Genomic DNA, 12,699 nt, shown 5'->3' with positions numbered 1-12,699 from the left:
GCAAGGCGTTAGACGTATCTAGAAGGGCGGCGTTTTTGTTGTGGCTAGACAGCCGTAGGCAACCTGGCCTCTTGGGTCGCGCTAAGATGACCCTCGCCTCACCCACGACAAAAGCCTTCGGTCCGCGTTGAACTTCACCCTCACTTCCACTACTTGTGCCCGCACCACCCATCTCGGACTCTGAGCCCCAATATCTGCCCACCTGCCAAGCTCTGCGACCATCGCATCATAAATTCATCATGGCCATCAGTCCGCAAATGTATGTCCTCTGCCCGGACACCACCCCTCGAGTTTTCGCAAGGCTAACACAACCGCGCAGAACCAATCTGGTCATTATCTTGTACGTCGTGTGATGGCCGCACAGGGCAGTAGGAGACATCTGACCCAGACACAGGGCCTTTATGCAGATTTCCAAAAAGGTGCCCTTTGACAATCCCACCGTCCTCAATGCCGTACGCGCGCTGTACATCACGTCCAACGCCATCATTCTGGGCATCTACCTCTATGTCCAGGCCCAGATCAACAAGAAGAATGGTACGCACCGCCCCCACCCGTCACGCTTGATCGCCCAGCCATGCTGCTGCAATTGAGACATCCTGAGCGAACACCAACTAACAAAGACGGACAGACATGACGGTAGTAAAGTACGTCGAGCCCGCGCCCATGGGATCCGGCGAAGAGCCCAAATTCGTAGCCACGACGGTCAAGGCATACGACTTGTCCAAATTGCGCGAGTTGTTCAAGGCCCAGCTCATGGGCGTGGGCATGATGGCTGTCATGCATCTCTACTTCAAATATACAAACCCGCTGCTCATTCAGTCGATTATCCCGCTCAAGGGCGCTTTTGAAGGGAACCTCGTCAAGGTCCATCTCCTTGGACAGCCGGCGACGGGCGATTTGGCAAGGCCCTGGAAGGCGAGCGGGGGTATGATGGGGGCTATGGGTGGAGGCGAGATTAAGACGGATAAGAAGAGTATCGAGGCTGCGGAGCGGGCTGGCCGTGGCGGTGTCAAGGACGAGTAGATGGGTTTGGGGGAGGTGTTTGGCACTTTGTCTTTGCTCATTTGGGCAAGAGCAAGAGCGAATGTGCGTTTGGGGAGAAGCCTCGCGAGAGAGAGAAAGAAGAGCCTTGGTGGTTCTAGTCCTCTGACGATGCTTCAACAACAATCTGTATAGTATACGCACCAGTATCGATGCCATTCTATCCACTCAACTCTTTGTCCCATCCTTGTTTGTATTCTTTTTTTTTTTTATAATTCCTGTTCTGGGCCTCCGGTTCTGGGCCTTATCCGCGCGAGTTACCAAGTTTGTAGATCGACACAGGCAACCACGATAATCTGTCACAACAGTCAAAACTCTAAAGACCTTTGAACCCCTGTCATACTTTTGACTCCAAACATGCCTATCCGTCCCAAATTGATTAAGCATGGCATAGAGCAAAGAAGAAAAGACAAAGCAATCACGCCACGGGTTCGCGCTACTTGCAGGGAAAAAGTATGGGGTACGCCATCAAATCCGAACCATACCCGGCGGCCTCGATGGTTACAGTAGATAAAGAGGAAAGACAGCAGATGAGAACTTTCCCTTCACCTGTTCCTCGCGTTCCTCGCGTTCCTCGCGTTCCTCGCGTTCCATTTCTTTTCTTATACCTAGCCGGCACGCCATGGCCACTGGCTTTAGGCGACAACAGCGTAGATACAAGGTGTTGGTCATCCTCTTGACCAACCTCTTGACATTCGGCTACTTGTTCCACTCTGAAAACTCCAGACTATCACCGTCCTTGGACGTGCCAGGCGGACACGAGGCGCCATGTCCGTCGTCCCCCAACCTCGACGACATCGTCGTCGTCATGCGCACCGGGGCCACGGAAATCCACCAAAAGCTACCCGTGCAACTGGACACAACACTGCGCTGCTTGACTGACCTCTTGATCTTCTCCGACTACGAAGAGACGGTGCGGGGCCAGGTGGTGCGCAATGTGCTGCAGCACGTCAACGAGACGCTCGTAGCGCGGGAGCCCGACTTTGCCATCTATCGACACTTGCAGCAGCTGGGGAGGGAAGGGCTGGCGAATACGACGTTTGAAGGCAGCAGTGCGCAGGGGTCTGATAATCCGGGCTGGAAGCTAGATCGGTTCAAGTTCTTGCCCATGATGGAGGAGACGCTGCGCCATCGGCCGAATGCGATGTGGTATGTCTTTGTGGAGCCGGACACCTATCTGCTGTGGCCGAATCTGATCGACTACCTGGCTACGATGGATGCGAGCGAGGCGCTGTATCTTGGCCGCCGCATGTATAATCTTGCAAGCCCTGTGCCCTTTGCCTACGGCGGATCTGGCTTTATTCTTTCCCAGCCTGCGCTGCAGCGGATTGTGGAGCATAGAAACGCATATCTGGACGACTATGATCGGTTCACGGTGAAGGAATGGGCGGGCGACTTTGTGCTGGGCAAACTGGCGCAAGATGCCGGTATACCATTCAAAAGGGCCCTCTCGTTGCAGAGAGAACCAGTTTCAGAGGTCGACCCGTTGGCTCTACCGGAGAACCAGTCTCTCTGGTGCCTTGCGCCGGTTTCCTATCATCATATGCATGTTGACGCCATTGCCGACCTGTACACCTTTGAGCAGACCTGGCGGCGCCAGAACCCAGGTGCGCAGCTACAGTACAGACATATCCTTCGGGAGTACATAGTCCCCAAACTCAGCGACGACGACGTCTCTGGCTGGGACAATCTTTCCAGCGACACGCAGCCCTTGGGCGACGCCATTCCGACAGACTCGGCAGCAGATTGCAGGAGACAATGTCAAGCCAACCCGGACTGCCTCCAGTACTCCCACCTACACGGCGACTGCCACATCGCCACCCGAGTCCGACATGGCCGGAAACTGCCCCAGGAGGCGGGCCACGAGGCTATGCGCTCGGGCTGGATGCGAGACAGAATCCTACGGTTTGCAGACGCCATAGACATGACGTGTGACGACGAGGATGCCCGTCCGGAAGGCAACGGAAATAGAGGCGATGTGTCAGACTTGATTCTTTAGAGTTTGTGAGGGGAGGGGGGGTCGCTGATTATGCTGGGGTTGGAACGAAAGAGTTGATGCAAAGAAAGTCCGGGTGCAACCGCTCGCTTAGGTAGGACCCATCTACCTAGCCCGACATGGCTTAGGAGAAAAAAAAGTACCGGTACACACGCACCGTCACGTGCCAGAGGTGTGCCACTATTGATGGAGACAAACAAACCTTGCCGCAGTGTTGGTGTCCTATATACAGGAGATATTTTGGAGAAAGAGCCGGGCGATTCGTGAGCCAGAGTTATTTGCCTGGGTCACACAGTATGCTAAACGACTGGGCCCTACAGTAGGTCCCAGTACCTATGAGCGGGCCTTCTAGGTAGACATCTTCAAGGCTTGGCGCGAAGGCGCCCACGCTGACCACGAGATATCACAAGCATGTGCATGTGGGTGCGCTGGTTGGGAAGATAAAGGGAGTCCCATCAAGGGATAGGATGGCATGACTGGGAAACAGTCGCATGAGGAGGTGCTGGTGAGGCATGAGACGTGACGTGAGGGGGTGGTTGTATGTGCATGTATGATCTTGTTTCGACCATAGCATGCAGATTTAGGATACCGCTACTGTTTCAAACATACCCAGAGTATCCTGCATGACTACTTCGCAACCCCATTTCTTTGATCATTCAGTACTCATCTTTCATCTGCTTGATTACGATAATGCCATTACCTTCTCCCAGTAGACTCAGCATGCTCAAGCGTGCTAAAGGTACTATCAGTCACCCTTAGATCTTCCTAGGCAACCTCGTCTCCCCCCCAAGATATGGCAGTCCCGCTCTCTCCCTCGCCATATCATTGATCCACTGCCCATTTGGCGTGACCGTCTCGCCCCTGGCCAGCGAATCCGCCAAATAAAGCCATGCAAGAGCGTTGCCAACCGTGCCCACCTCATCACTAACATGCGTCTCTGCAAACGCCGACATGTTCACATGAAGCTCCTGGTTGGCAAACAACTCGTGCAGGTACTTGGCCACGGCCTCGGCATCACCGGGTGCAACGAGGAATCCAGACTGGCCGTGTTGGACCTGCAGTGGGATCCCGCCGGCTTTTGTAGCGATGATGGGCGTACCATGGTGAAGAGCCTCGCTGACTTTGACTTCGAAGCCCTCGCGCGTAGAGAGCTGGAGAGCGACTTTGGCACAGCTCATGAGCGCGTTGAGGATTTGGTCAGAGGGTCCTAGACGCATAACCACGACGTCTTCTTTGTATTCATGATAGGAACCTTTGAGAGCGGCTTCCGTTTCATCAAAGATGCGCGTAGCGTCTGGGTCGTCTACGGCACCGTGACCTGCGATGACTAGCTGTGGGATATTTTTAATGGGAGTATCAACGGGAAATTTTTGGCGGAATAGGGCGTACGACTGGAGAACGTCCGGAATGCCCTTTGCAGGATCGAAGCGCGCGATTTGTACAATATAGTCACGCTCTGGATAGACAAGCTGGCGCATACCGGCCTTGAAACACTGGGCTTTGAACTCGTGCATGTAGTACTGACTATCCCAGGTGCGCAGACGCTTGTTCAGGCCATCTTTCCAGTCAGTGGTCGCGGGTAGGTAGCCCACCTTCTCCTGCGTCACGACCTCGGGGACAAAGGCACGAACCGGGTGGCTGACGAATACATCACAGTCCTTGACATGGTTCCAGATCCAATTCCAGACCTCAGAGGTCGCGGTGCCCTCCCGATCAGCAAGGTCAGCGCGAACTTGTATATGGCTGCGGAAGAGAACAGGACGCGTAGGGTCACGCTCTTTTGCGAGCTTCACAAGGCTGGGCATCTGAGGATCGTCCACAATGATGACATCAGCTCCACCTCTGTCGCGTGGAGAAAGTGGGCCACCATATTCCAGCCAGTGGCAGCGCTCTGCTTCTTCCAAGGTCCACTGGTCCAGCTCGACTATTCGCTCGTCGGTCAGACGCTCATTATCTTCGGCCACACCTTGAAGGATGTTGTGATTGTCCTTGGTGAATCGAAATACCTTGGGTCGGCCATAGGGTACGTACCTGGCCCTATGTTAGTGAGGAATTTTACTATGGAGTAGGATCTGAACATACCAAGTGCAGTTGACACCAATGAGTCGTAGAAATCGTATCAGTGCGTGTCTCATCAGGGCCACTCCACCACCCTGAGGAGTACTGTTGAAGAATGCGATCTTTGTGTTGTTTCGCTTGAGAGACTCGGCGTACTTCATTGTAGCAGCCCATGTAGTCTGCTGATTCACGGTATCAAGGTAGCTCTCGATATTGGTCATTTGTGCTCGACCCTTGGAGTCGACTTCTACCTCATGACGGTGTCCAAATGTGATGCGTACATCCCCTGTAACGGTGAAGTGCCTATCAGTGTGTCAGCATGTTGAAAACCCAAATAGAGCGCGAACCTACTCAACAGTCTTCCTAGCCATGTGATCAGCCTCTTCATCTAATTCCATGACGGCGGGTCCTCGATTGGGCGCAAAAATGAAGGGAACTATGTCCAGCTTACGCCACAAGTCGACAGAGAGTTGAGGGCTCAGCTTCGCAAGAGTTTCCGTCAAACCGGCACCTACGGGCTTAGATATATGCACATCTCTATAATTGGAGAGATAGGTCGTGACTTTTTTCTTGATGAAGCGTGCGAGTTCGTCAGTAGTTGGTGGTGTAGAAGCTCTCGATCCGCTCCGAGACGATGCGCTAGAGTCTGCTCCACCGCCGAGTAGGAGGTCTTCGCTGAAATAGCTAATCCTCTCGATACCATCATGTAGCACGATCGCATACCGGTATACTCCTTTCTCATTCTGCGAAATGGAGATACCGACATAGAAGACCTGAGAGAATTAGCTATGCCAAATCTGCAACGTTCTCCAGACAAACCTCGATGCCTGTAAACGAGATGCCATTCTTGGCCCTCTTCTTCTCAATTGCATTCGCTGCCCTAAAAGACTCTTGTGTGGCCGTATGCCGATGGCCAGGATAAACGGGACGCTCTGGAGAGCTTTCAAGGTTGAAGGTGGCCAATGAAGACATTGTATAGGTGAGCTCGAGTGGATGTGAGCTGAAAAATAGCAGGATACAGTACTATCGAGAGACTATTGGGTAGAATCAGAGTCGTGGGGTAGAATAGAGAACCAAATGTCAAGGTGCAGGCAGACATGGCCCTTTATAGGCAACCAGAGATTTGCCAGATCACCAATTTTGTGACTGCAGTGGCTTTGAAGATGCACCATTCTGATTGCACACGTGCTCCACCGTATGCTGTGACTGTCGGGAGGGGGCGATGATGGAAGGAAATTGCGACGCTATAGCTCCTGTCATCATCATCATCATGCTCTTTTTCAATTCAAGTCAGGAAACGGGCGGTGAATTGAATGACAGGGTACCACAGGCTACGTGGGCTGTGGCGATGGGTGTGAGGTATCGTCGTTAGCCTGAAGGGAGGGGAAATGGGGTGACACGATGATGTTCTTGAAAGGAGCTCGGGAACTGCGTGGGCGTGTGAGCCAAGGCCTAGCCTACTCATGGAAAGGAGCGAGCGTGGGGAAGCACATCAGACCGTCATCCGACGCAGCGTCGAGCGGTAGGGAAGGCAAGTTGCCTTGGGAGGCGTTGTGCTGGCGTCTTACAGGGAGAGCGTGTGGCGGGTCGTTTGACATGAACGAGTTTTCTGTGTTCTGCGAATGGTAGCGAGTGGCTCTACCGATGGATGACTGCAGGACACGTGGGGGGTGTCGAGGGACTGGAAGCTGTGGGTTGCGTGGGGAGTGAGTGGGGAGTGAGCGGACTGTGGCTCTTGGGCGAATTGATCACATTGTGTAACTATCGTGATTGATAGCTGGGTGGACAGACACTTTGGACAGACGGAAGAAGTGCTTAGTGACTAGGGTCCAGGTGAGTGTTGATGTCGTGATGTGATAGGTCAAGGAGGGAAGGCTGAAAGGAGTGAGTTAGCAGCCGTCGTCAAGTCATCGAGTGTGCCAACACAAGCCAACGCGAGCTGTGAGATAGTGTGTAGGAAATATATATATATATATATATATATATATGAATGAATTGATATTCAGGTAGTAGGCTGCTGGCACGACAAAAGGGTGGTGATGGTAGGAAAGATGGATTGAGTGGGTGATTTGGCGTGCAACAGGAGCCGACGACGTCTGGTTGGAGAGAGATCAGTTGACGTGCTTTGGATTGGATGATTCAATGAATGGATTCCAAGGGGCGTGGCAATACATAGGACAGGTGCAAGGATACAAACAGGTACATGGATACAAAGAGGTAGAGATACAAACAAGTACGGGTGGGTGATGTGGGCTTGCTTGCTTAGCGAGCAACGGCAGGCGGAAGCGCTAAGCCGGTTGTGGTGGGAGGAGGGGGGGAGGGGAGTGGACGCGGTTGCCCATGTGCAGCCAAGGCCCACGGAGTGGCTACTCGATGGTTAGAGATAGAAAGTCGAATGGATACGTTTTTTGAAGTTAGGGTACCTGTGTAGAGCAAACCACGGTTTATTGCCTGTAGCCATGGTTTAGCATATCTCCATAGCTATCACATGTCAAGGCGGTGGGGAGAGGGTGCGGGATCAGGTGATCAAGAGCGTGAGTGGCTGCTTGCGTAGAGTCATGTGTGTGCATGTTACGCGTGCGATATACAGTGTGTACACTGCAAAACCATGTCTCGGGAGCAAGATCCTCCCACGTGACGAAGAACCGAAACAATCCGGCGTAGGCCCTATCCAGTAGTACTCCTACCTACCCGACATGGATGGAATAAGGTAGATGGATGATGGACGATGGATGAGGGTATGAGGGATGATGGACGGCCATGACGTGTGTGTGTGTGTGTGTGTGTGTGTGTGTGTGTGTGTGTGTGTGTGTGTGTGTGTGTGTGTGTGTGGATTGTGATGGGACGGGATGGATGGATTGCTGTTTGGGTTCTCTGGTCGGCGGTCGGCTGGGTCCAAAGACAATGATTCCCTAGACGATTGTACGACTGACTCCCTGGTAAAGTATCTATGTACCCGGTACAAGCACTACTCTAGAAGGGACGGTCTAACGTTGGGATACATGGCCAAGCATCAGCACCGCACGGGCAATGGGACCCACCCTTGGCTCCTCCGCTAAGAAAGTCGCGCTTCCCTCAACCTCGTCCACAGAGGAGAAGAGCAGCCAGCCACTGTGCCTACACTTGCTACTCCCCCCCCCCCCAAATCACCCATCACCCATCACCAGTTCGCACCGCCAGGACATTGCGACCTCCTCCTCCTCCTCCTCCTGCTTCCATCCCATTCACCGTCTGTTGCTTCCACACCCGCATCGGCCCTACATTTACCTGCTACTACTAGTGCTGCTGCTGTTGCTGCGACTGCTAGTGATAGCTGCGCGCCGTCCAGCCTTGCCAGCCTTGCGCCCAAGTCAGGCACCCTGACCACCACCGTCGCAATAACCCCCCTCCCTCTAACAGCGCATACGACTACCACCACCACCACCACCACCACCACCACCACCACTACCATCACCACCACTCCTCCCCCGACCTCCCCAACAATCCGTCATCCTGGCCGAACGCATCCATCCCGTGGCCATGAATCACGGCTACCCTCCCCGCGTCATGGGCGGGCCCCAGAGCGGGCCCAGCCAGCGTCTGAACGACCTGCTCGACAGCATCAGAACTGAATTCGAGACCGAATCTCAGCGCAGCGTCGACTACGAGGGGCAGAGTGAGTACAACTCGGTATAGCGGTCGCTTCGCTTCGCCGCGCATGGCGCCACCAGCTGGCGGACCTGGGCGCAACACAAGCAAACAGTGTCGCGCGCAATCGTAGAAACTTGGCTGACCATCACATCAATAGTCACTCGTCATATTCAAGAGATTGAACTGATCCGCGGCAAGGTCTACTCGCTTGAGCAGCAGCACAACCAGATGAAAGCAAAGTGAGCATGCATCGCGTCTGAGGCGTGCCTCCACTTGGCTGACAGCTTTTCGCAGGTACGAAGACAGAATCGCCCAGCTGGAGCGTGAGGTCGAGGCTCGTGGCGGGCCCAGCCAGAATTCGCAGCACCATGGTCCCTCGCAGCCCCAGCCCCCACAGATCGGTCATGGACCCAGCAATCTTTTTGGTGGTATCATGGCAGGCAGCGCTGCCCAAGGTGGTCCAGGACTGGCTCCTCCTCCCCAGGAACCGCAGCAGCCGCAGGGCATGCCTCCACACCTAGGGCCCCAGGGTCCGCCAGGTCTCAACCCGCCGCCGGGTCCCCCTCAGCACTTTGGGGGCTATCAGCCTGGGCCATCCGTAAATGGTAAACGTTGTGGTGGCTAGATCATTGCCTGGTTTGATGCTAATCTGTGACAGGTTATGGACAACCTCCGCAGCCCACGGCTTCGCCTGGTGCGAAGCGCCCGGGTGGTCCTGGACGTGGTCCTCCAGCACCTGCCACCCCCCAGCAGAACAACCCAGGCCCATACCCTGGCTCGCCCGCCATTCCTCGACCGACCCCTCCGCCCCACCACCCGCACGGTGCCCCCATGGCCCCGAATAACATCCCACTGAGCCAAAGCAATGTGCTGGCTGACCTCGATATCGAGCAATTGCCAGACAACCTGAAGAAGGAGGGCAATGATTGGTTTGCCGTCTTCAACCCACGCTCGAGACGTGTCTTGGACGTCGATCTCATCCACAATCTACCCCACCAGAGCGTCGTGTGCTGCGTGCGCTTCAGTTTGGACGGGCGATTGGTCGCAACGGGCTGCAACCGCTCGGCCCAGATTTTCGAGGTGGACTCTGGAAACCCAGTCGCACATCTCCAGGATGGCAGCTTGCCTGAAGACGGCGATTTGTACATCAGGAGCGTTTGCTTCAGCCCCAACAGCGTATACCTTGCGACGGGTGCCGAAGACAAGGTCATCAGGGTCTGGGACATCAACTCCCGTACCATCAAGCACCAGTTCACCGGACACGAGCAGGACATCTACTCGTTGGACTTTGCTAGGAATGGCAAGCTCATCGCCTCGGGCAGTGGTGACCGTAGTGTTCGTCTGTGGGATCTTGAGTCCAACACCCAAGTCTCCAACTTCTCCATCGAGGACGGCGTCACGACTGTTGCCATTTCCCCTGACAACCTTTTCGTCGCTGCTGGATCTTTGGACAAGAGTGTTCGCGTGTGGGATATCCAGACGGGTGCGTTGGTCGTACGCCTCGAAGGCGAGCAGGGCCACAAGGACAGCGTTTACTCGGTGGCCTTTGCTCCTTCGGGCAACCGCTTAGTCAGTGGCAGTCTGGACAAGACGATCAAAATGTGGGAACTGTCCACCTCGAGGAGCTTCGCTCCAGGCCATCCTCCCAGTGGCAAGTGCATTCGTACATTCGAAGGCCATAAGGTATGCTCAAGTGGATGCCTTTTCCCGCTGACACGGACTGACAAAAATGTAGGACTTTGTGCTTAGTGTCGCACTCACTCCCCATGGCGATTGGGTCCTCAGTGGTTCCAAGGATCGCGGCGTTCAATTCTGGGACCCCCACACGGGTGTTGCCCAACTCATGCTTCAGGGACACAAGAACTCCGGTAAGTCTATGTGTCATCATACGGCGACCTTTCCCGATCACATACTAATGATCTCCAGTTATTTCCGTTGCTCCCAGCCCTGCAGGCGGTGTCTTCGCAACAGGCAGTGGCGACATGCGCGCACGCATCTGGCGGTACGTCCTATTCCCACCCCCCTCGTCCGCTTTCAAGAACACTTGTACTAACACGCTGTAGATTCGACAGGTATCCTGGACCTTAGTCTGTTCCTCCCTCGGTCGACGAATACTCTGCCTGCAGCTCTCCGCCGATGCAGTGACTTTTCCCTTGGTACACGGGAGCTGCGAGGAAGAAGAACAATCACCCCGTCGCTACCTGCAATATGCCCTACCCTGTCTGGGTCTCTCTTCTGCTCTTGCTGAATGCCATGGGTCACACACGATGACGAGCTATTTTCTTCTCTCTCTCTCTCTCTCTCTCTCTCTCTTCTACCTGGACTTGGGCGCGAGGAGGAATGGGGGGTTGGTGGGGATGCTGGGTCCCTGGATACTTTTGTATTGCCGTGTTATCTAGGAGACGAGTTTTTTATTTTATTTTTCGGGGCCCTTTGTTATGTCTCCATTTATATTTGGTATTCTTTGAGTTGGCTTTTTTGCTCTCTTGGGATGACTTGTGTGCTGATGATGTGTGTGTTGGGTTAAATGTTGGGTTAAATGTTGGGTTGTGGAGGGGATGGAGGGGGGGATGTGTGAGAGGGGGTTGTGGAAGGGAGGTTGGGAATGGGTGTGTATTTTGGTGGGGTGTTTTTAAACAAAAATTCGTACTTTTTTGATTGTGAAGTTGGATTTTTTTGTTAATCATTGGGTTGTGTTTTGTGTGGTGTTGTGTTGGCTTGTTTGACTGGGTTGTTTTGTTTCGAGGGGGGATATCAGGGTAAATGCTGTATTGGCTGCGTTGGTATTGCTGTCGTACTTTTTCTCTCTTTTTCTTCCTCCAACTCCTTCCTTCCCACCTCCCCTAAAAGCCCCAGTATACATACAATCCCACATCCTTTTCTTCCCAAACTCCTCCTTTTCTTTGCTCTTCTCTTCTCTTCTTTGCTCTTCTCTTCTCTTCTTTGCTCTTCTCTTCTCTTCTTTGCTCTTCTCTTCTCTTCTTTGCTCCTAAACATAAAACAGATACTTGGAATTTATGGCCTCCCGTATGTTTTTTTCTTTTTTTGGCATATCTGTGTGTAAGGAGAGTGGGTGGGCAGATCGTGTTGCGCGGGTTTTCTCTTTGATTTTCTGGTTCTCTAGGGGAAGTATGCGGGGATGGGGATGGGGATGCGGATGGGGGATGGGTTTAATGTACCGTTTTCACTGGAGAGAAATCTCGGGCTAGCCCAGCGCTGTACCGGTACGTCTACTTCAAAGTCTACTTCAAAGTTCAGCCCCTGCTCTTTTCTCTCCCGTACGTAATTGTACTCTGCAGTCTTTAGACGCGGATCATGTGTCACTGTGCTAACTAGCTACCTACATCCTTTACAATCTGGTCAACTGCGTGTTGTGCTTGAGATTTTGCAGGGTGCGGGTTGGTGGGTATGTTCTTTCAGTAAGTATGGTTGTTTGATAGGCGCATGTGGTTTGGTCTAGGCTCTATAGGCGCGAAAAAGATGATTGTCGTTGAATCTTGATATCCAATTTTTGCTTTCTAGCGCGTACGATATTATATGTACAAGTGTTGTTACTCTCCATCACTACCTGTATCCCAGCCCCGTACTGCGGCGGATATGTGGATTTGCGGTTTTGCCCTTAGGTAGGAGGAGATTCACTTTGTTTGGGTATTGACCTGGGGATGTTTTGTTTGAAAGATGGGGTGGGGTGGTTGATGTAAGAGAAGGGCGTGGGTGGGTGCTAGGTATGTTGTTGGGATTTGATTTCTTGCAATGATAGTGAAGAGTCGGAGCACTACGGTACAAAACCGGTTTACAGTAGCCATATTTATCTAAAGTAGACTAAGAAGTGGTTTAGGTAGAAGAAGTAAACCTAAATAGGGTTTATTATACCATGTAATCCACAAAAGTAAACTACTTTTATTTCTACTTCTATTAATCTACTAGTATTACGTAGTAATACCCAGTTTCCTACTATTTAAGTATTTTACCCC

General features: G+C 53.1%; 5 protein-coding genes across 5 annotated transcripts; 3 read left to right on the top strand and 2 right to left on the bottom strand.

Annotated features, from left to right (window-relative positions):
- IAQ61_011670 (uncharacterized protein) lies at window positions 1-1,023 on the top strand (the record flags this gene model as incomplete). The annotated part of the gene is made up of 4 exons (XM_003844196.2): window positions 1-259; window positions 320-340; window positions 395-534; window positions 629-1,023. Exons 1-4 carry the CDS (start codon window positions 240-242, stop codon window positions 1,021-1,023), a joined length of 576 nt encoding a protein of 191 aa, XP_003844244.1. The 5' UTR covers window positions 1-239.
- Window positions 1,024-1,663: 640 nt separating this feature from the next.
- On the top strand, window positions 1,664-3,040 carry IAQ61_011669 (uncharacterized protein; the record flags this gene model as incomplete). Its single annotated transcript, XM_003844195.1, has 1 exon — window positions 1,664-3,040. One exon carries the CDS (start codon window positions 1,664-1,666, stop codon window positions 3,038-3,040), a length of 1,377 nt encoding a protein of 458 aa, XP_003844243.1.
- Window positions 3,041-3,259: 219 nt separating this feature from the next.
- Window positions 3,260-6,845, bottom strand: IAQ61_011668 (uncharacterized protein). The gene is made up of 4 exons (XM_003844194.2): window positions 5,915-6,845; window positions 5,447-5,868; window positions 5,120-5,398; window positions 3,260-5,068 (listed from the first exon to the last, which is right to left on the bottom strand). Exons 1-4 carry the CDS (start codon window positions 6,065-6,067, stop codon window positions 3,793-3,795), a joined length of 2,130 nt encoding a protein of 709 aa, XP_003844242.1. The 5' UTR covers window positions 6,068-6,845; the 3' UTR covers window positions 3,260-3,792.
- A 252-nt stretch (window positions 6,846-7,097) lies between these two features.
- Window positions 7,098-7,556, bottom strand: IAQ61_011667 (uncharacterized protein; the record flags this gene model as incomplete). The annotated part of the gene is made up of 3 exons (XM_066099298.1): window positions 7,098-7,191; window positions 7,327-7,461; window positions 7,519-7,556. The coding sequence occupies 3 exons, from the start codon at window positions 7,554-7,556 to the stop codon at window positions 7,098-7,100; spliced, it is 267 nt and encodes an 88-aa protein (XP_065950817.1).
- A 635-nt stretch (window positions 7,557-8,191) lies between these two features.
- Window positions 8,192-11,285, top strand: IAQ61_011666 (uncharacterized protein). Its single transcript, XM_003844193.2, has 7 exons — window positions 8,192-8,750; window positions 8,883-8,964; window positions 9,020-9,330; window positions 9,384-10,408; window positions 10,461-10,593; window positions 10,652-10,727; window positions 10,789-11,285. Exons 1-7 carry the CDS (start codon window positions 8,615-8,617, stop codon window positions 10,811-10,813), a joined length of 1,788 nt encoding a protein of 595 aa, XP_003844241.1. The 5' UTR covers window positions 8,192-8,614; the 3' UTR covers window positions 10,814-11,285.
- The last annotated feature ends 1,414 nt before the right edge of the window (window positions 11,286-12,699 follow it).

This window comes from Plenodomus lingam (genome assembly GCF_022343315.1).
Source record: "Plenodomus lingam strain CAN1 chromosome Unknown scaffold_20, whole genome shotgun sequence".
Taxonomy (NCBI): Eukaryota; Fungi; Ascomycota; class Dothideomycetes; order Pleosporales; family Leptosphaeriaceae; genus Plenodomus; species Plenodomus lingam.
The sequence above is the reverse complement of the archived record's forward strand: the minus strand, read 5'-3'. Positions and strand labels throughout refer to the sequence as shown.